At 44.6% G+C, this 22768-nt stretch overlaps 1 protein-coding gene across 4 annotated transcripts; it reads left to right on the top strand.

Annotated features, from left to right (window-relative positions):
* Positions 1-1552: 1552 nt before the first annotated feature.
* E2F6 (E2F transcription factor 6) lies at positions 1553-19118 on the top strand. Of its 4 annotated transcripts, XR_016440177.1 has the most exons (9): positions 1553-1736; positions 3140-3194; positions 6221-6437; positions 7372-7530; positions 7683-7797; positions 8590-8737; positions 10690-10816; positions 11277-13241; positions 18350-19118. XR_016440177.1 is itself a non-coding variant. In XM_090032041.1 (8 exons), the coding sequence occupies exons 1-8, from the start codon at positions 1680-1682 to the stop codon at positions 13024-13026; spliced, it is 2628 nt and encodes an 875-aa protein (XP_089888167.1). In that variant the 5' UTR covers positions 1553-1679; the 3' UTR covers positions 13027-13993. The 4 variants fall into 4 exon arrangements, 3 of the variants coding, with proteins under 3 accessions (XP_089888167.1, XP_089888181.1, XP_089888189.1); XM_090032041.1 differs by lacking the exon at positions 18350-19118 and having other exon boundaries at positions 11277-13993; XM_090032055.1 differs by lacking the exon at positions 18350-19118 and having other exon boundaries at positions 6221-6431; positions 11277-13993.
* Positions 19119-22768: the final 3650 nt, after the last annotated feature.

Consider the following 22768-nt stretch of genomic DNA (forward strand, 5'->3'; position numbering starts at 1 on the left):
TATTATAATTAACTACTTAAGTATGCGGGGCGGATAGGCTTATATGCATTAGCTTATTGCGCATGCTTAGAAAGAACTCGAGGTTATACAAGGTTCAAGCTCAAGGCTAAAATCGCAATTATTTTTATCTAGCCTAAGAAATGTGGGAGCCATGAAAGAAAGTGTGATTTAGTGTAACAAAGAGATAGTAAATTTGCAGAACAAAGAGAGAGTGATACCTTAGTACAAAGAGCCCTTAGTGTTCTCCCCTCTAACCCCCTCCTTCTTACACCGGGGAGACAGGGAGCTGGGTTTTTCTAACAGCACTATTGATAATGCATTTTTAATAATATTTCTAACACCCCCTGTAACCTGTCTAGATCTAGTTGCAGCCTGTCCCTCTCCTCCAGTGTGCCCACTTCTCCCCACATCTTAGTGTTATCCTGAGAATTTGAACAAAGTTCTTTTCACCCCCTTGTCCAAATTGCTGATGAAGATGTTGAACAGTGTGGGCCCAAGGACAGAGACCTGGAGGATCCCACTGCCCACATCCCTCCAGGCTGAAAATGACCCATCCACCACCACTCTCTGGGTTGCGGCCCTCCAGGCAATTTGTGACCCATCTGACTGTGCAGGCATCTCCTGTGAAGCTGTAAGGAGCTGGTAAGGAGAGCAGAGACTCCTTACCAGCTAAGAACTGCTGCCCAGAGGGTTTTTACACTGACCCAGAAATGCCAGCGGTGCTTCTCCTGGTGCCCACGCGCCCCAGCCAGCACTCTGAGGGTGGCACCAGCACTCCCCGAAGCGGGGAGAGCTGGCTGTCAGGGGGAGCACCAGCCAGCACTCTCAGGGGGTGCACATGCAACCCCTTGCCCCTTCTACGCCACACCATTGCCCCTCTGTGAAATACTGTGAAATGTGAGGTTTCATTTCTAGCCAGAAGAACTTGTACAGTCTTTTCTCCCATGCCCGCTGAAGGGTGTTTGTGACCAAAAACTTGCAATCAATTTTTTTTTTTTTTTTTGCAAAAATCTTGTTGAGCTAATAAAAGGGATCGCCTCTACCATGACCCGGGATTGCTTTTTCCTGTAGACCAATATGGTTACAACCTGGATACCTGACAGGATCTGGGAAGATATCAGCAAAACACTAGCTTGTATGAGTTAGGGATGGTAGCCGATGCCTGGAGCACCCCCTGTGCTCTGCCTGCTTGAGGTTCACCCTCCCAGCCCCACGTGACCCCTGACTCCCCAAGGCTCAGAGCAGGCAACCAGCGCTGTCTGGAGGCAGTGCCTGCCTTGGCACGTGGTGCCGCCCTGCGCCTGGGCAGAGACGGGGGCGGTGAGGGGAGATTTTTCCCGCCAAAGCGGGACCCAGAGGGCTCAGCGAGCACAAACACACCACCCCCGCCTCAGCCGCGCGGTACGTCACAGTCGGGGGGTGGTGCTCTGCGAGCACCGTCCAATCACAACGGCCGCCAGGCCCTGAGCGCCGTCGAAGAGGGCGGGGTCTGTCTGCCTGGGGACTGGGCGGGCGTCAGGCAGCGGGGGCTGGTGGGTAAAGGGGGCGGGGTCGCCGCGCCAGTGACGCATTTGGAGTCACCGCCGCTGCCGCCGGGCCCTGCCCTGCCCCCTCCCGGCCGGGGCGAGGCAGGGGGTGGCGTGCCCCGGGCATGGGCCACTAGAGCGGGGCGGCGCGACATGGCCGCCGCCGGCAAGGGGAAGAGCCTGCGGCGGCTGCAGCCGGACACGATGCGGGTGAGCGGGCGGGAGCCCCCCGGCACGGCCGGGACGCCTCCGCCCCGCCCCCGATGCCGCTCCTGTGGGCCCCGGCCCCGGGCAGGTGGGGCGGGCGAGCGGGCGGGGACCGCGCCCGCGAGAGCAGGGAGCGCGGTTACGCTCACGAAAGCTGGAGGCCGCAGCTGCTCCGCATGTTGGAGCCCCAACTTCGTAGGGGTTGGCTCCTGGCCCCACAGGCCTTGCGGTGCAGGTGTGGTGGGTCTGAACGTGTACTGCGAGTCACCAGCTCCTTACTTTGAGCGATGACATTGACGTTGCACAGGCGGCTGGTCTTATTTTGCATTAAAATTTATCCTGGCATTGGCCAGTTGTGTGACAGTTGCATTGCATGCCTGCAGCCTCTACCTTTACACCTGCCCCAGCGGGTCCCCTCTGCGAGCCGCGCTTGAGGGACGGAACAGTGTAAATTTATTGTGCTGGTCAAAAAGTGTGGCATGGTTGACCATTCACTTGTGAAACGTGTAGCAGGGGCCTGAGTGCATCTGAAGGCTGTTGGCGACGTGTAGCGGGGGGGCACTTGGGTGCACATGCGCCCCCTGAGATCAGTGGTGCACCCCTGGGAGCTCAGGCTGTGAAACCAGAAGTGCAGCTCTGGGGTCAGCCCCCTGCTGGGGATCTGGTGCCCCCCTCCCCCCACATTTGGAAGGTACCAATCACCCATCCTTAAAGCTAATGGTTGGGCAGCTTATTCTTGGGGTTCCCAACCTTTTTATTTTGCCAACTGGCAGACTGCAGTCTGGAAGTGACCAGCTTGCTGTGGACCAGCAGCCAACCCTTCACAGCCAGGTACCGGGCTGTGGCCCAGGGGTTGGGAACCTCTGGCTTAGCACAGTCTGCCAGTCTGTGTCAAACTTCTCGTGCTGCCATTATGTCTGTCTGCACCTAGTTTGTGTTTAATGAAACAGGACTTCAACAAGTGAAATGGGTTTCTGGCTATAAAAAGAAATTACTGGGTACAAAGTTAGTACTTGAAAATGTATAAGACCTGTAGAGCTGGCTGCTATCTAGCTTTCATATGAATGTGTTGCGGGCCCTCCATGACCCTGACCTCTTTATCTTCTGCCCCATCAAGAAGTCAGCCAGGGATACAGGTAGAAGGAAAGAAGCCTTTGCCCATCTTCCAGGGTGTGGGGATCTCGAATGGGTGCTGGGGGGTTCCTTCCTGGTGAGGCTTTCAGTTTCTGGTAAGCACGTTTGATTAGATATGAACATTTTTGGTGCCATCTGAATGCCAGTATGTTAACTCTGCTGGCTTCTGTGGATCAAATGGCATCTTACCTAGTAAGTTGTGCTAAGTTTTTCTTTTTTCCCTTGCTTAAATGGCCTTTTTTTGTTAAATTGTCAATCCTTTTTCTTTCCAGCCACAAAAGATCAGGCTTAATGTGGAAGAAGATGTACAAATTGTGACTGTAAGAAGTAAGTCCCCAATCTCTTAAGTCTAAAGGTTTTCCTTTTTTCTGTATGAATAAATGAATATTTCATATATTTATAAAGCACCATATGTGAAAGTTTTTTATTTATTTGTAATCTGGTCAAAACAGAGATGCACAGTAAATTAAAGAACTAGCATAATTATTAATATGGTCCACTGTCGGGTTTTTTTTCCTCTTTCCATTCTACTTGTAGTAATGGGGGTGTAGGCATGTGCGTGGTTAATTGGCCAAAGAAGAGAGTTTTAGAGGAGTTGTAGAGGCCTGCTGGGATGGGTCAAGGACACAGGGTTACAGGCCATAGCAGAAAAAGGAATAGAAGACATTGGTAGTAACTGTTAAATACAACATGATCTCAAACCATCTTGTGAGTAATGATATAAAATGCCAATTGAAGATTAACTAGGAAGCTTAATTTGATATAGTGATTCTTTGTCCGCCCCTTTAATGCTACTTACAGTACTTTATTTATGAAGAAGTAATGGAGAGTAAGTGTTTTGTCAATCCTGAACTAATTTATTTGTCATTTTAAGATTAAGTCAAATAAATGTACAGATACCCAAGAGCAGATTCAGGTAGTTTAATGATATACTTTTTAAATGTGAATTACACTTTCTGTGATTACCCTGAAGTCAGTGGGCTGCAGAGAATAAGCCAAGGAATTATTTAGTTTATAGTTTTTAATGGAATTTCAGGAGTTTTTTGGCTGTATGGTACAGCTGTAGATTGTTACATAGATGAATGGATGAGGTAGTTCTTGATTCCATATAATAGAATCTTGCAGTAAGATCTTTGTAGGAAAATTTATGGGCTCATAAAAACTTGTTTGAACTTGGTGTGCATCTGCCTACATGGATTCAAGTATTAAGGTTAGGCATTTAGATTGTTATTGGAAAGGGTGTGGTAAATGTTTTGATGCATTACACTTCATAGGTCAGTGGGCATCTTATAATGCAGATTTCTAAAGCATGCAATATTTAAACTATGTGTTGTCTAATATTTTACATCCAAATAATACCCACTTAAGTAAAATTGCAAGGATTAAGACAGGAATTACTGATCATAGCCAAAGAGTACGGAGCAATCTTTCATTGTGTTTCAGTCATCAGAATTTTAAGGGGGGGAGGTGTGGTATTCTGGAATGTGCATCTTTAGTATCTAAGATACTTTAACCTTAAAATCGCATGTTTGAGCAAATTCATGCATCAGTTTAAGATTGACTTGGCTATTTCTGAGCAATATTTCTACAAACATTAATTTGCTTGGTTGTTAAGATTTCTGGTTCTTGAGTAAGCAGTGTCTCTTAAGTCAGAACTCACAACTGCACATGAATTTAGTCTCTCCTTTTCCCTCCCCCCTCCCTGCCCTCAGCAAAAATAAATAAATTGCATGGACAGTACAGTGCAAGGGAACTTCTTCTAAAGGGTGTGAATTACTTCTGCCAGTTTCTCCTGCCTTGTCTTCTTGCATATAAGCAGAATTGGCTGGTAAGTTGAATAGGAAAAAATAATTAAAGAAAAAACGCTGAAATGAGTAACGTAGTTTCTTATCATAGCAGGACACTACTTGTGGGTTGCCTGAGAGAGAGAGAGAGAGAGTTCTTAAAGACTAGTACATAAATTGAAAATTATAGCAATAGCTGTTCAACCATTATTCCCTTATATTTGTCCGCATGTATGAATAATGAAAAGAAAATTCCATGAGTAACAAATTAGTTCTCTTTATCTTGTACAGGCTGTTAAATGAATTATTAAAGGTGGTTAATGACAGAAAGCATGTTAAATATGCTTCATAAAGCTATGCATAATTTGCCAGATCACAAAAAAGTTTCTTTCCATGGATTGTTCAGTCTTTGCCTTATTTCATTAACTAACCCTCAGCTCTCTTTTTTTCTAGTTTCAGCTTATGGAAAAACTGAAGCAGGCTAAAAATCAATAAACAAGGAACTGGTTGAAATTAATTGTATTTTGTACTACTGAAAAGTATGAAATATGGGAGTAACTGATATGCAGTAAAGTAGAATGTGCTGTATTGTAGTTGTCATCTGGTTCCCCAAGCTTACCTCTTCTAGGTAGTTAGCACTGGACACTGTCTTTAATCTCTAGTTTACTGCCTTGTAACAGAAACAAATCTCTGGCCTACCAGTGAAATTTTTACTTTTCTGAGTTTGTACCTAACTTATAGGAGCATAGGGCCAAAAAGGGTTTTCTGGAATCCCCTGCATTCACAGGCAGTTGATAACATGCAGAGTTCCCAAAATTGGCCTTTTTACATTCTTGTATGCAGCTACAAGTCACAGTATCTAAAACACTAAGAACACCCTCTAACATGTCATTGGCACAAAGGGGAGAAGAGGGCACATGCTGCTGTTGTGACAAGAAATATTTTCACGTAAGTTCATATTCTTGTTGGCAGTCTGAGGTAAAGATCTTCAAGGCATGAAGGTACATTCTGGTCTTCCAGACATGACTTCTGCAATTAAAGGCACATCTATTGGATATCCTTTTTTTGCTACTTGTTCTGTATCGTGTTGTGGGTCAGTAGTGCTCAACCTTTTGACCAAATGGGCCAAATGAGTGGCACAGGGCTGGTCTGAGGCTTGGATTGGGCCTTAGTGCCCATCACTGCCTGGTCCCTGCCCTGTGCACCAGGTTTGGGCCCTGTGCTGGCTACTGTGCACTGGGATTGGGCCCTGGGACCCAGTACCATCCTCGTCTGGCCATGCATGCTGGAATCAGGCACCCTGTTGAGCATGCAGGGCCCAGGGCTCCCATGTGTGCACCGCTGCCATACTGCCAAATTTCCAGACCCATGGGGAGCCCTATGGGGCAGATGATATGACATTGCGGGCCAGATATGACCCATGCACTTATATTTGATCACCCCTGCTGTAGATAATTACAGTACTTAACCTACCGCTTCTCATGAATAATATTTTTCAAAAAGTATGGAAATACCTCAAACTGAGCTGAACTGGCTTATACTAAATTATTTCGTGTCATTCCTTTACAGAAACTCTGAAAGTCACAAAGCCTCGTTTTGATGCGTCCCTAGTTTACTTGACCCGAAAATTCATGGATCTTGTAAAAACTGCTCCAGATGGTGTACTTGATTTGAATGAGGTAGCAACAACTTTAGGAGTGCGAAAAAGAAGAGTATATGACATCACCAATGTATTGGATGGAATTCACCTTATACAGAAAAGATCTAAGAACCTTATCCAGTGGGTGTGAGTTGGCACTGAAACTTATAATTTCTGCAAAAGAAAAAAGTACAGACACTGTATAATGTTTGACTAGTAATAATGAATATTGTCTTTAATTTTGCTAGAGTTCTGCAATACTTTTTTTGAATAAACATACAGCATTCTTATGCAAATCTAAGATGACCCTGATTTTATGCAGCCTCCCCAATAATTAATTCTTAAGTATGGAAAATTTAGGGAATTATAATAGTTTTCCATATGTAGACTATAATTGTTGGAAGGTCATCTTAAATTTGCCCCTCCCCCCCAACTATCCTGACCCTTGCTTCACCAATTGTGGCCCCTGTTTCCCTCCCCTCCCCCTTGAGCCACCAACCTTTCCCCATCCTTGTACTGCCTGAACTCTGTCACTTGCATCCCATCAGCACCTGGCCTCTGCTCCCCTGTTGCTTATTGTCAGTTGTGGCCCTGGGCCATTTCTACCATAGAGCATGGGCTAGTGCCAGCCCTGGTTGAAGGAGGGTCAGTGGGAGGGCAGGGAGGGAGTCAGAGGTGATGCGGGGGCAGGCAACTGCTATAGCTCCAACTTTGACCCTGATCCTGAGTTGGGGCCAGAGTTGGAGCCACTGCATGCGCCTGCCCCCACCTCCACCTCTTGCCTTTTACTTGAATCCAAGGCAAGAGGGTTTTTTCCCCCCATGTTGCATGGGGAGGGGAAAACTTTGGATTTGAGTAAATATGGTAGTATATGCTTACATGAAAGTTCAACATAGTATACCTGGAAACAAACCAATTGTGAAACATCATCTAGCTGTCATGGAAGTGCCAAGATAGAGGTTCCTAGTGAAAACCTATTCTTTAAATTCACTTCTTCCTTAGTTAGAAAATTTCACATATACAAATTAAATTGAAACAAAAACTTCAAACAGTGTTCTTGATAATTCTCATATTTTTTTAGAGGATCTGACCTTGATCATGTTGCTGGAAAGGCACCAGAGCAACAAAAACTCAGAGATGAACTTTCTGACTTATCAGCCATGGAAGAAGCCCTTGATGAATTAATTAAGGACTGCGCTCACCAGTTGTTTGAATTAACGGATGATAAAGAAAATGCAAAATATCCTTTTGGCTTTGGCACTCTTTGCTAGGTATAACTGAACGTAATATAAGAGCACCATATAGGGTTTTCTGTTTCAACACATGTTAACAGAGTACTTCTTCTTTCTGATAACTTAAAAAGACTATACAGACTCCTTGACTAAGGTGTACACTAGCTTATGTTACATATCAAGACATCCATAGTATTCAGGCCTTTCAAGAACAGATTGTTATTGCAATCAAAGCTCCAGAAGAAACTAAACTGGAAGTGCCAGCTCCTAAAGAGGTACATTTCTACTCATCCCTTTAAGACAACAGAAGCTTTAAAACAAGACATTGCAAGAGAATAATCCATTTACACACAGAAAATAATTTTGCCATCACCACGTGTTTATTAAGTACAACACGCTGTAAAATTTCCTAAAGATATTCTATTCTGTTACAATTAATTTGACCAGGGGAAAAAAAAAAACAAAGTATGCTTCTTTGTGATGTCTATGCCTAAAAGTTTAATTGAGGAGTATATCTGGGGTGACTTAAGCTTTCAAGAGCTAAACAGAGAGAAGACTTATTAACTCCCACCACGTTAGTATCAACAATATATCTCCAGCTTGCTTAATTTGACTTGCACTGTTGTGCTAACTGTAACGTTTGTGACAACCCACTGGTTTTCTCACGGTAGAATTATTATATTGACCCTATACTTCTCACTTGTGCTATCTCTGTTCCAAACAGTGTGATAGCCTTTCTGTAAAGGCCTGCAAAATGTCCACCCAAAGAGTCATTAGGTAGGTACCCCTCAAAATGAAACTCCTTACTGCTTAAGAGTGCACATGTGTGCACACACACAAATAAAAACAATTGATTAGATAATCATTCACTTACAGGGTCACCTAGGTAGTTGCCATCAAGTTTTTTAAGAACTGAATGTTTGTTAAAATGGCCTGATCTGGTAAAGTCAACCCGGTAACCCTATAAGTGTCCTTTCTGCAGTTTTGCAAGTATGTGGAAGTAAACTGGGGTTGGCTTTATCTATATACTTTTTTATTTTATATGTATATTAATATTTGTCTTGCAGAATTGCATTGAAGTACGCATAAAAAGCACAAAGGGGCCTATTGATGTATATTTGTGTGAGGTGGAACAAGAAAAGCCAGGTGCCAAAACTTTTGAAGATATGGGTACTCTGACATCTGAAACTAAATCAACAGGAGCTCTTGATGAAGGTAATAAGACATCTAAAATGAGACTTGCACATACTATGAAATTTTGAAAAAACATGGTCTTTTGACAGCTCAGATATGAAGGTGTCTGAAACTTCTGTAGTTTTTTTTACTTAAACATTTAATCTGTGTCAGGATATAAAAAAGTTTAAATTAAGATTTGGTCTTTGCTTCATATATATTATTCCTCTTTCTTTAATACTAGTTTTTAATATAAACTGGCTCTAGTGAAACTCCAGTGGACAGATTGTCAAGGTTTTCCATTTTGCAACTAAGGACACAGACCTAAGCAAGACCTGCTCTATTTTCCCCTTAACAGGATGATAACCGATCTTGTGTTGCAGGTGACTGCTGTCTGAAAAAAAAAATCTGTAATAACATGGGCTAGGACAATTAAAGATGAACGGGGTATGGACTTAAGAGAAATTCCCTGTCAAGTAAAATGGGACATATCCCTTGTCAAGTCAGCTGCTCTAAAGTTACTGCCCACGTATGTTTTGCCATTGCAGCGTGTAGACGTTTAAATTACTGTAGCCTAGGTGTCAATGAAATGGGGTAAGCTACTACAATGCAGTTTCTGTGCAGGTGGACAATTACTGCATAGCATTTAGTGTGTGATTTAGAATCGTTTCTCCTTTCAGCCATGGAAAGTTACTAATATGTCCACATCTAGAGGGCATTACTACACTGCTTCCACAGCACTCTTAAGGAGTGCTCTTGAGCATCGCTGCTGCACCAGGAAAAGTGGCAAAGTTTCTGTGGGAGCATCTACTGTATTTCAAGAGCAGTTTGAGGTAGAGGGGGGAACCCTTCAGTAGTTTTGCCACATCTCCAGATCTAGTGCCAGTGTGGTGGGTGGGCCATATTTAAGTGTGTGTCCCTCCCCAATAGCATTATGGAAGTAGTATAAACATAGCATTTGTGTTCAGCACTTCTGCTTGAAAAAGCATTTGTCTTTTTGCTAGCTGTAGTATTAGCAATTTTTTTCTTTGTTTACATTTGTGGATTAACAGTGTTATGACCAGGGATTTGGGTTTTCTGTTTCCTGCAGAAAAGTGCAGATTTTCCCCTTTAAAAAAGGAAAAGGCAGGTGTTCCCTTTTTGAAGTGGGAAACCACAGGTTTCCCCTATAACAAACAGCTCTCTGCAGGCTGGTGGAGTTCCAGCCTGCAGCAAGCTGCTTGAAAAAAGGGTGTGAAACCCTAAGCCCTGTCTGGAGGCGGTGGGTCCTGAGAATTTGAGACCAGCCAAGTCTGGCTCAGATTTGCTTTGCCTCCTACAGCCTTTGGGATAAGTAGGAACTGAGGGGCTGAGGCCTGGGAGTGGGAAGCAGCTGGGAGAGCCCGCCATCAGGGCTGGGGGAGGCAGGGGTCTGCAGGGTGAGAATGAGGGACACCAGCAGAGATGGGGGGACCCTGTGGGTCAGACTGCCAGAGCTTGGGGAGTAGGGGCCTGTGGGATGAGCTGGCAGATTGGGATGTGGTTGATACTGCCAGGTCTGGTGGGGGCATTCAGGGAGACCTGGCAGGGCTTGTGGAGAGCAGAACAGGGGTGTGTGGGTGGGCAGCTTGAGCCACATGGCTGGGCAGGGAGGGGGGCAGGCATGGAGTGTTGCAGCAGTGGCAGGACTCTGAGACCTAATTGCCCAGCTCAGGGCTCCTAAGCTGGGTGACTGATAGGGACAGGCTTAATTTGCAGAGCCCAGAGCTTAATCTCTCGGGCTCACTGCAGGTGCTGTTCTGCTCTTGCTGCACCCAGCTGTCCCAGCCCAGCCAAGCTGATGGGAATGGTGCACAGACACTGTGCTGGAAGGTGGGTGGGGGAGGGTTGGGGGGGAACAGGGACAGGAGCCTGTATTTTTTTTTTTTTTTTTTCCTCCTCCAAGGACCGGAGGAGAAGTATGTGATGGGAGGTTTCTGCTTTTACTTTTTTTTTTTTTCTTTTTCTCCCCCAAGAGCCGAGGGAGAAAGCCAGCAGCGCCTGGGAGGCTGCTGTTACCGACTCCCAATTAGAGCAGGGGGCAGTGGAACAGACACCCAGGGAAGCTGTGAACTCTCCAACACTGGAGGTGTTCAAGAAGAGGTTGGTCAGCCACCGGTCGGGGATGTGCTCCTGCTGAGATTCTCACCCCTGGAGGGTCCTGGCTACAGGGTCAGACTGATGCTGCATTGGGGTCAGGAATGAATTTTCCCCTGGTCAGATTGGTGCAGACTGGGGGCATTTTGCTTTCCTCTGCATTGGGGGTATGGCCTGTGCCTGGGCAGTGCCAGCTGGCACCTGGCAGTCCCCTGCCCCTGTGTTCCAAGGCTTCATTGGGGCTTGCTGCACTTCGTTCCAGGGTGGGAAGGCTTCCCACCTTTTCTGCTTGGAACTGGAAAGTCCTGTTTTGCCCCCAACCCCAACAAAATCATGCAGCTTCCTTGCTTTTTTCCATGGAAAATGCTTGATTTCACTTTTTCCATGAAAAAAATGCAATCATGAATTGAGTTCGGTCCCTATGTACAGGGACTCGTGTTTTGATGCATCTCAAATTTTACTTCAGCCTCCGGACATCGCATTCAAGTCTAGAAAAGATGCCAAGGAGGGCAAGAGTCACCCCTAAAGAACGTGTCGCTCAGTTTGGCAAGGATAAATTTCACACTGATGGTTCTGTGCTATTCTGCACTGCATGCAGCAAGGCTGTAGATCACGTTCGAAAGCAGACGATTGTAGAACACGTCGAAAGCGCTAAGCATAAACAGAATGAAAAGAGACAAAGAGAAGACGCTGAAACTGCAGGGCCATTGGCAACATTAAAGAAACAATGCACTGTGACTGTACCATTCCAGAGTTCTACAGTTGCCAAAGACCACTGTGACACTGTCACTTTAGATTTTTTTCGAATGTGTTTAAAAGCAGACTTTCCTCTGCATAAAATGGATTTACCTGTTGTCAGGGATTTTTTGAGCAAGCACATTAAGGGAGGCAGTGCTATTCCCAAGTCCAACAAGTTTTATTCTCACCTACCAGCTCTTTTTGAAGAGGAAAAACAGCGCCTTATTAATGACATTGAGGGAAACTTCATTGCCGTGATCGCCGATGAAACAGCTGACTTCCAAAATAGACCAGTTTTCAACATTTTATTTCAGGTGCTCAAGGTACGTCCTCCTAAGCATGCTGACATTCCTGCACCACAGCTGGTAAAGACAGTGTGCCTGGGGAAAGTTAATCATGCCACGATTTCACAAGCCTTGATTTCTTGTATGGTGGAATTCAGCATCCCACTTGAGCGAATATTAACATTTGTAACAGACAGCACAAGCTACATGGTGAAGGCTTGGAATGATGTGCTTCGCAATCTGTGGTTAAACTGTGTACACATTTGTTGCTATGCACATATAGTAGCTCTGGCAGGAAATACTTGGCGAGATGCCTTCAAGCAAGTGGATCACTTAGTGGCTTTGATGAAGTCACTTTTAGCGAACGCTCCAGGTTGTCGTGCACGGTTCTTGAGGTACCTGAAGGAACAGAGTGTTGATTCACCAACACTTCCACCCAAGCCAGTTGTGACCAGGTGGAACACATGGTTCAATTGTGTAAAGTACCATGCACAACACTATCAGCTCTACCATGGGTTTGTGGAGTATGAACGAACAGAACAAGGGGATGCATCTGTTCTGCAAGAACTAGCTAACCTGTTAGCGGTAGAAGACTTGCACACTGACCTGAAGTATATTGCAGAAAACTGTGGACGCCTGGTGACAGCACTGAACATTTTAGAGTCCCAAAAACGTCAAATACACAAGGTGTACAACACTGTCCTGGATTTAATTTCATGGCTAGAGCATCTTGCATCATCTACTGATAATGCAAAAGGGTCCACAGCAGCTCAAAGCACTGCTGATAAACTAAGGCAGTACAACGTAAAAAGTAAACAGCCAGCAATTGATTTTCTCCGTGCTGTTCGTGCACTGGATCCTAAACAAATTGGCGCTGTTTATACAGATTATGAAACTGTGAAACCGGAATTAAAGCTGTCCAGTGAATGCAATATGGAATGGCCAGTGTATTTAGGTCTTGTCAAAGATGGGTTTGTAGATGTTGAGGATCCCATTCAGTTCTGGATGGCTGTTGAAGATCACGTTCCCAACCTGGCAAAATACGCGGTGGTTCTCCTCCAGCTGACTGTAAATTCAGTTGGTGTAGAAAGAAGTTTCAGCAAACTTGAGATTCTTTTCAGTGCTCAACACCAGTCTCTGAAAGAGGAAAATGTGGCTGGAATACTGCAACTCTATTTTAACAACCCAGACTAACTCAAAGCGATTAAATTTTCTGTGCATTTTTAAAAACAAGCAGCTAGAACTTCGGGCAGAGCCCTGGACTAGCCTGAGGACTTTGTTTATTTAAGAGGAAGAATACCTTACAGGTATTAATTCTGTACTTGAAAGGCCCAGCCAGCGAGTTTCTTCTGCAGAGTCTTTGATTCTGCTCCAGGGTCCAGTGACTAGCAGAGATTAACAGCCTTCAGGTAGGAGCAAAGACCAACATACCCCAGCAGCTCACCGAGGGGTAGGACTGCCCCCCAGGAGCAGCTTGAATCACAGCAAGGGCTGGTGCACACCAGCAATTAGTTGAGGAGCAGGGACCCCCCCAGGAGCAACTTGCAGCCCAGTGAATCCCAGCAGCACACCTCAGCAGCTCACTGAGGAGCCATGTCCCCGGAGCAGCTTACAGGGCCCACTGGTGGCCCCTCTATCCAGGTAGTTAGGGTGAGGCAGGTATAGGGTGGTAGGCCCCAGGGCTCCCCCCACTTGGGTCGACCTCCTAAGTCCAGAGTGCTCGGGTTTGGTAGAAGCTCACAGAGGGGTGGGGTGGGGTGTGGCAGGGCACTCCTGGCACCTGCCACTTCAGGAGCAAATCAGACTTCAGGAGCTACTCTATGGGGAAGCTGCTGGCAGTCAGGCCAGTCACGTGACAGTTTAGGAGTGGGGCTAGCAGTCTAAGCCCCAGCCAGAAGGTAGAGCAGATGGTCTTCTGCTGGCCAGGTAACATCTTTTGGAATGTGGGCAGGACTGTAGGGGAGATGGAGGTCCCAATAGACCCAGGGAGAAGGGCCAGGAGTCCCTGGAATGATTGAGTGTCCCCAGGAAGGCTGAGGAGAGTGGAAAACCCAGGTGGGGCTGGACTATAGAACGTAAGCCTTAAAGTTTAAAAGTGCTTTAAGCTGTACTTTATGTTTCTTTTCTATTTGTCCTATAATAAACCTTGGTTTTGTTGGTATGTTGCTTGCAAGGGAGAATTCTATTCATTTAGGATAACCCAATTTAAATCTAGTTATCCCAGGTTTCTGGGTGGGGCCTCAAGCCAAAACTAAACTTATTTTGCACCCTTCCCTCTTCCTCTCCCAACTTGAATCTGACTCTTATTGCTGCCAACAGGCACAGGGAGCAGAACAGCAGAGGCCAGCACTGCTCAGAGCCACAAAGCTGCAAGGGGGGTGGCTGAAGCTGGACCCGTGTCCTGGTGCAGGGTAGAGACCTGCTGCAGGGAAGGAGCAAGTGTGGGACGGGCAGGGGCTGTGGATCAAGAGTCAGGGGCACTGGTAGGGTTGGAGGGGCTGTGGCTTGGGAGCAAAGGGCAACAGTATGGGCAGGGCACTGGCATGTCTGAGCTGCTCAGTACCATAAAGCAGCAGAGGGGACAGCCACAGTTGGACCTGTGTCCTGGTGCGTGGGGGAGCTGCTGCCGGGAGGGAGCGAGTGGGGGGGTAAGCAGGGGCTGTGGGTCAGGAGTGAGGGGCACCAGCAGGGCTGGGAGGGGTTGTGTCTTAGGAATGAGAGGCAGTGGCATATCAGGGCTGCTCAGTGTCAAAAAGCAGCAGGGGGGACAACCACAGCTGGACCTGCATCCTGGTAACTGAAGGTGGCAGGCAGAGCTCTGAATGTCCATGATAAGGTATTTAGAATTTATTTTACTGTAATGACTGAGGCACTGGTAAACTTTCAAATTGCTTTAAAATTGTAAATACATGAATAAAACATTGAGTTCAACTGATAGATGCACATACCATACCCCCACAGTGGCATTTCATTTTAATCACAGAAAAACACAGATTTGGGGGGCTTTATCAGAGAATTTAGGATTTCTTTTAACAGAAAAAGCCAGGTTCCCTGCTGATGACATTATTCTGTTTATAATGGGGTTTTGTTGACATAATTCTGTTCCAGCCATTTCCCTTATAAAGCAGCTCCTCTCCTGTCCTCCTCTTCCACTAAAAGTTAAAGCTACTGGAGTGAGTTTTTAACATTTTGAAAAACAGGAAAAAGAAGTCCTAAGTTTGTTGTGTATGGAGACTTAATAACTTTTTAAGGAATAAAAAATGATCATGTACTTAATCAAGGAATCCAGGATTTCTGTACTTAATATAGAGAAGAAATTGTGGATTAGCAACATTTTAGTTTACTTGCTGTATGCCATGATATTGCTAATCTTCTTTAAAATTCTCATAGAATCATAGAAAGTTAGGGTTGAAAGGGACCTCAGGAGGTCATCTAGTCCAACTCCCAATGTGTTGGATGTTTCTACACAAATGGGATTAAAGCTGCTATGGAAAGAAGAGTTTACAGATTTTTTTTTCTTTTTTTTTAAACAACTTCAAAAGTTTCCTAATTATACCTTCAAAACTATCCAGATACTTAAGTTTTTCAATTATGCAGCTGCTTTCAACAGTGTCACCATTCATCAATGTGTCTTATTGGTCAGAATGTAACAAATTTCTATAACGATTTCTGAGTTGAATTCTCTTTTTCCTTGCACATTACATCAGAGGACTGCGGCCCACAGAGCCACTGAATCCAGACTGCAGAACTTTATCTGTGCCTATGCCACACAAGGCATTAAAAAGCTGTGCCAGGTCCAGGTAGCTGAAAGTTGCACCTGCATGGCTGCCACTTCTCCCTGTCCCTTCTTCCCCAGCTGCATCTGCATCACAGCCAGGAGGCCAAGGGGATAGGTTGGGAAGAAGTAGTGGCAAAACAGATACAGCTTCCCACTGGTAGAAAGCTCTGTTGGGGATGGAAGCTGCATCTGTGGAAATATAGGTAAGAGAGAAGTGGCAGTGCAGGCATAGCTCCCAGCTATCTGGCTACTGAAGGTGCAGGCAAAGGTCCCCCTGGCCCATATCATACTGGAGTCTTACTGTTCTGGTCTGCAGCTTGTAAAGGCTGTCAGCTGCTGCTTTATACTATTTGCCCATCACAATAAATCTGAACTCCTTATCCACCTTGATGATGGAGATTATAAGTCTAAATATATTGATGTTACAGTTTTGCATAAAGCATTCTAAAATGCATCCGAGTAAGGACCCTCTCTACATGTACATGTGAAGGCACAATGGGATCTAATTCTTGATCCACACAACGGTGCCTGCTGCCACTTATTTAGTGTATTTGGTTTTGGCACATTTGTTTCAGCCATCTTAAGGCAATGTCATCACCAATGTGAGGAGCCTGAAGGCCACCAGGTTGCATTGTAAGTCAAGAATGTGGGACATGGTTTGAACTTGTCTGCAAGGGCATTTGTCTTTGTGGAGGACCCATTGGTATAGGTTTGAGGCACAGTGACCCTATCCAATTCAAAAATGCTTGAGAAGTGCCCAATAACAGGGTGGCCACTTAAATCTTGGTTTACTGATGGTCAGAGATAATGCAGTTGATTGACTGTGCTTGTGCTGACCATTCTTCATGCCATTTAAGTCAGGAAAAGTCAAAGTGTGGACCATATTGGGTTTCTTGAGGGAAGCCAAGCTATTTGTGGGTGGAATATGTCTCAGTGCACTGGCAGTGTAGGATTATTCCTGAGTCTGGCTAGTAAATTTGTTTCAGCATTTGTGCGGTGGAAATAAGGGGAAACAATGTTACTGAGGACTGGTAACAATGGGAGTGGAGTGGGGCACAGTGTGCCTGACACAAGATGCATTGTAGCATGCGGCTGGGGGTCCACTAGTTGTGTGATGAACAAGCCTATACAGGGGACAGTATTCTGCAACTGAAAACACAGAGTAAATGAATGTAGTGTGGAGGGATTGGCACCCCCAGTGGAGCCTACAAGTTTGGCAAGTAGGTTATTCCTTGTTTTAATTTTCAAAGCAGTTTTCTGGAGATGTGATTTATAAGTTAAAATCTGGTCAAGGGTGAAACACAAAGATAAATTGGATGCATTTTGAATTTGAGAGGCTGACTGTTAAAAGTGATAGTGATGTCAAGATTAGCACTGGCACTAAGCAGATGAGAAACACTGGATTCAGTCTTTGAGATACTCAGTTTGAGGCGCCATTTTAGGCAGTACTCTGACATCAGTCTCGTGTCTCCATCAAGTGTGACTTCCACACTTAAAGTCACAAGCTTGAGTGGCAAAGGGGCTCTCATCAGCATAAACAATTTTTTGTGAGCTAGTCGCAGGCAGATCATTAATGTACAGATTGAAAAGGAGAGGTACCAGTACTGATCCCTAAGAGAGGCCATTGGTGTGTCTCCAAGAGCTAGTTCACTTGGCCAGGTAGACTCTGAAGTGTCAACCATGTTGTAATAGTTTGACTAGATGAGTGATCCAGTGTGGCAGAGTTTCTGATATTTTTGCCAAAAGACTGGTATGTACATGTGCATGGCAGGAGGTGTGATTGTGGGCATCAAATCCCATCATGCCTTATTGCCAGTGCAGGAGAAGCCCAATTTGACTGCTGCAGCCTCTCAGCCCCAGGGGTTTCCCAGACCCCTGGGACTGGAGATTACAGCCGCACCTCGTGGCTGCCAGGACCCAGCTGGGTCCTGGCACTTGGAAGTATGCTGCTGGAATCCAGTAACCACACCTGCAAGACTCAAGGTCTGCGTGCTCCTAGGAACCAGAATTGGCGGCTGCTGGGGCTGAGTCCCCTCAGTTTCTAGTCTCAGCTGGGCACTGCACATCTCTGCAGATGAGAGCCCTCTCACCTGATGGGGAGACCCTGCTGCAGGTGCAAATTTGAGTTGGATAGCAATCAGCTGTAAAGTTTGTACACATTTTCAGGTCTAACTTCATAGCTGGTTGGAGCTTTTTATGGTATGTTTAGGTACTTTGCACATGGAGCTGGTCTCAAAGTAATTGAGCAGTTAACCAGTTGTTTGCATGTACCTGTTATGTAAGGGGGGGCTAAGATACAGGAAACCTTGAATTAAGCATTTATGTGAAACATTTTTGAAACTTTAAGAAGTATTACAGTCTTTTAAATCATGCAGTACACCATGAGTTTATTCTTGAACAATTAACACAGATATAAGTCTAACTACTGCCTGTTTCTGTAAGCTATTCAAATAAATGGTTATATTTAAAGAATATTTTTTTCTTGTTTGTCTTACACTTTTTCTCTCTGCTTCCCTGTTGCTGTGGTTATTAGCACTTACATTCTTTTGTGTGGATCCAGCTCTCTTCTCGAAATCTTTATGATCTCTAGTATGGTAGGAAGGGCGGTAGATCCATGTGTAAATTTTCCAGCTCTATGTAGTACAGTAACTATATGTATGGGTACAAATACTTAGTTTTCAGAAATAAGAACATCCTCTGAAAGAGAATAAAAGTTCTCTTTTTATCTCCCTTTTACAGTGAGATCTCCAAAAGCAACTTGAGAAAAGTGAAGAAACCATTATCGCCTAAAATCCTGGGTAGATTATTATGAATATCTGTGTTCCAGAACTCATAAAGGTAGCAGCTTTGGGACTGAATGTGTTCAGCTTGGAATATAAATTTTTCAAACTTCCAAACAGCAATAACTCAGTTAAATGTTTCACAAAATTTCAGTCTTTCAGAATTTAAAGGCAGGCAGGCAATTCAAGGAGTCCATTTTTCAGAGCTTGTGTTTTTAGGCTTATGTGTGCTATGCAGCATTTTGGGGAAATGACCTAGTTTTGTTTACGAAATAATTGAAATGACTGTAAATTTATTTTTTTTATGGACAAAAAATTGCTTCCAAAAATGTAGGTTCTGTGTTAAAACAGTTTGGAACAAAAAAACCAAAATGTGATCTTAGTAGAATGTACATAATTGAAAAATGCACTTTTAATTCTGAAGCTGCACTGTCACTACATTTGTGAAATGTAAGGATGGAGAACTGTTGCATTGAAAGTCTTGTACTTGAGACTAAAACTTGTGAACATCATGAAAATGTGAAGCTATGCCTTATACTGTGTAGACGCTGTTTGCATTATTTGCATCCAGCTCTGCATGTAACTGTGGTTTGAACATTGAAGTTGAAGTGGCTTTTATGTACATATCTGTATCATATTTAGATCGTCGTTGTAGATTTATTGACTAGATGAATCGCACTTCTGCCTTTGTACAGCAAAACCTGAAATAAACTTGTAAATAGTGAAGTGGTCAGTCTGATCGTAATTTCTTAGCTTTGTCTTCAAATAAATGCAAAGTCAGTTTGCAAGGTGTAATTTTTGCCTGATATAAACACTGTATAGGAAATGCTTTCAGTGCATAGACATACTAACTACTACTTTGTCATGCCAATAGCATGGCACTGTCAAGTTGACTATAACCAGTGATGATCGCTTAAGGTTGCTGCATGTGCCTAGAACTTAAGGAAAAGTGCTTCAGCTTAACAGCTGCTTTTTTATAATGTCACCAGGCAAAACTTACTAAATTATTTAGAATTGTTTCTTTAGTTTAAAAATGAAAAGCAATAGGAAGTAAATATTTAAGGAAAATATGTTATTCTGAGATTAGTTTCCCAATGAGTTGGCTTAGGTTGCCAACAATAGTAAAATTCCCTTTCATTTTATTATTGTGTAGACAAGGGATTTTCAAAGATGGGTCTGTATCATCTGGCCCACCTGACCAGTGTTTGTAGTATTAACTGCCAAGGTGCCTGGAGCTCCACCAGTTAACACTACCACAGTTCCCCATCACTAAATTTTAGAGCAGTGGGGAGCCCTGCAAGCTAACTGACAGTGCCTGCAAAACAGATGAGGTGAGCACCACCGGTATAAAATCTGCTTGCATATGAAGGCTCGTTTGAAATCATGCATGAGGAATTAGACTTCAACCGTAATCGGAGTTTTTTTTCCTAAACTAGATGAAGATCAAAAACAGAATTGCCATTTTCTAGCTGCTGAAATGTTACTGTATAACCAGAGCTGTCTGGCCGAAGCAGAAGCCATGGCCATGGCCACCACACTGCATATGTTGCTTGCCCGATGAGCTCTGGGACTGTGCTGCATGTGGTGCCTGCTCCAGCCAGCCGGGGACCTGTGCTGCATGTAGCACCCATAAGCGCCATGTCAAGTGAGGGTTCTGGACCTTCTGGTGCTGGATCAGGTGCCATGTGTGGCACCAGGTATCCACTGTAAGCAGCACAGCTTCTGCTCTGGCCAGACTGCTGCACAAGGCACCCATTCCAACTGCTTTGGGACCCACACTTCACGCAGCACAGGTCTCACACCGACTACAGTAGCCACCAGATCAGATATACTGGAGAAGGGGGAGGGGATCCAAAGACCTGATCTGGCCTGCAGACTGGTGCTACACTGTGGGCATGGGCTATATCCCAGGTAGTGTTGATCAGACCTAGGGGCACTATGGGAGATCAGATGGCAGGGCTCAACAGGCTGTACACTTGACAGTCCCGGTTTAAATGAAGGTAGAAACAGCTGGATCTATAATCATTTAAACACAACTAAATGAAGATCGAACAACAATGAATGGAAAACATTTTCTTAACGTGAAGCCTTGAAACTTCAAGTCTTACTCTAATGTCATGTCATTCCTGTAGAAGTTTTCTTTCCTATACTGCTGTGATCTACAGTAGAAGCCATGCAGCGATGGGAAGGGGGACCTACAAGTGCACTTAACATAATTACAACAGGGATGGTGAGGGGAAGGCCATCGTAAAAGGTCAGGAGTCAAATATTAAATGAGACAAGATAGCTTATATTATCTTGAGGCTGGAAAATTGTCTTGGGTAGAGGAACAAATGGGTAGACACCAGATTAAATTAAGGTGCAAGGTTTTAGGAGAATTCCAGCAGAATAAGACATCTCCCTCCAGGTGGCAGCCTTGTCTGCTTTGGTGAGACATAAGCAACGCTTATTAAAAGAACAAGGAAATCCAAAACTTGTGCATTAGGATGAGCTCTTGTTAACATGACTTCACAGTACTGTTCAGTGTGAAATAAGGAACAAGCAGCAGTTTAGTGAAGCAAATGAGTGCCCAGGGCACTGGGACAGCAATGACTTCCAGTTGCTGCTGCGCTGCCTGCATAATCACAATAGTGTGGTTGCCAGTACCGGTTGCTGGGGGTTTTTTTTGTCCCCCTCCCCACTACCAACCTGGCACGTGGGATGGTTGGCCTGTCCTGGTCATGCTAGTAAAAGCAACATCACCATCTTATAAATACTTCAATGTAAGTTTGACAACCCCTCTGTACATTTTTATTACTTATTTATTTACTTTTCTTACTACTTGTATTGCTTTTTTATCTACAGTGTGAGAGAAAACACAATTAAGAAATAGTGTAAAGCTATGAAATTATCAGGGGAATATGGGAAGGTGGTTTTCCAAGGATGAATGTCCTTTGTACTCTGGGCAGGCTGACCCCTGTGAGTTTCCCCAAATGTGGGACTGCACAATTTTGTGGCATTTGGCCCTTTGGCTAAGAGCAAGCAAGAGTCAGGGGCATCTGAACTCCAAGGCCTCTGGGCCAGAGATGTACATTACACATAAATTGGTTTAAGTGATCAGAAACTGGTTTAAAATTGTAACAGAACAGAAGTTCAGTGCGTATAAGCTGCTTTCAAAATGGCCGAAACTGCTTTAAGATAAGCCTGGTTGAATGTAGTATCAGATTTGATTGATTTAAGTCAAACCGGTTTATGAAGCTTCTGTCCTAGACCCCGTCCTGGTTCAAGTGAAATCAGAGTTCCCCAGCATGCTTTTCAGCCCTGGGCTGTCCTGGACTATGGTGTTTGCTCCAGAGAGCAGGGCTAACCCTGCCCCTCTGCTCCCTAGCTGGGGCAGTGAGGGCTGGCTCACTGGCCCCTCCAGGCAAGCCCCAGCTGGGGCCAAGGAGAGGGGTTAAACTCACCTTCCCTTGAGTACAGAGCTGCTCTGTCCTGCTAAAACTTAGTGCTGCTGTGACTAGACTACAAATCCCAGAAGCACCTGAAAGCAGGAAGATAAAGTGACACACAACCCTGAGAGTCCTGCTACTGTGATTGTGGACGGTAAATCCCAGAGACCTTGGGGCTACAGGAAGAGCAAGGAAACACACAGCCCAGGCTACATTCATAGCTCTTCAGTTTATAGTTTTTCAGAGAGAGAAATGTTTAAGCTTTTATTAATTCAATTCCACTACTGAATGACCGAACATCTCTAATTGCATTAGGCAGGGATAGACACAACTAGAATGCATGATTATAAAATATGCTTCTGTAGACTCCAAAATTGGAGCAAAACAGTACTTTTTGCCAGTTGAGACCTTATTTGGCATTAAAACAGGAGAGAAAAGATGCTCAAGGTCTTCAAATGTAAATACAAGTATTGAAATCAATATGATTTGGCATCAAAAGTACTTAAAAAAAATAATACGCTCTGACAGGTGCCTATACATATACCAATTCCAACACTTTGAAAACATTTTCAATGAGGCTATTACTAAGTTATAAGACAGTTAAGTTCAACTAGTATAAAAATGGATTTGTTTGGCTAGGACTAATTTTAATTCGTGCAAATAGGTAGATTGCTTAATTTCATCACCAGCCACTGAATTTGGTTAACCTGGTTATAGAAAAGGCCTCAGTTTCTTGTTCTCATAGTTTCATAGTTTCTAGGGTCGGAAGGGACCTGAGTAGATCAGCTAGTCCGACCCCCTGCCATGGCAGGAAATAATATTGGGGTCAAACGACCCCAGCAAGGTGTTCATCTAACCTCCTCTTAAAGACCCCCAGGGTAGGAGCCAGGACCACCTCTCTTGGAAGTTGGTTCCAGATCCTAGCTGCCCTGATGGTGAAGTAGTGCTTT

This window comes from Crocodylus siamensis, chromosome 1 (genome assembly GCF_052110815.1).
Source record: "Crocodylus siamensis isolate JL-2025a chromosome 1, ASM5211081v1, whole genome shotgun sequence".
NCBI classification, from domain to species: domain Eukaryota; kingdom Metazoa; phylum Chordata; order Crocodylia; family Crocodylidae; genus Crocodylus; species Crocodylus siamensis.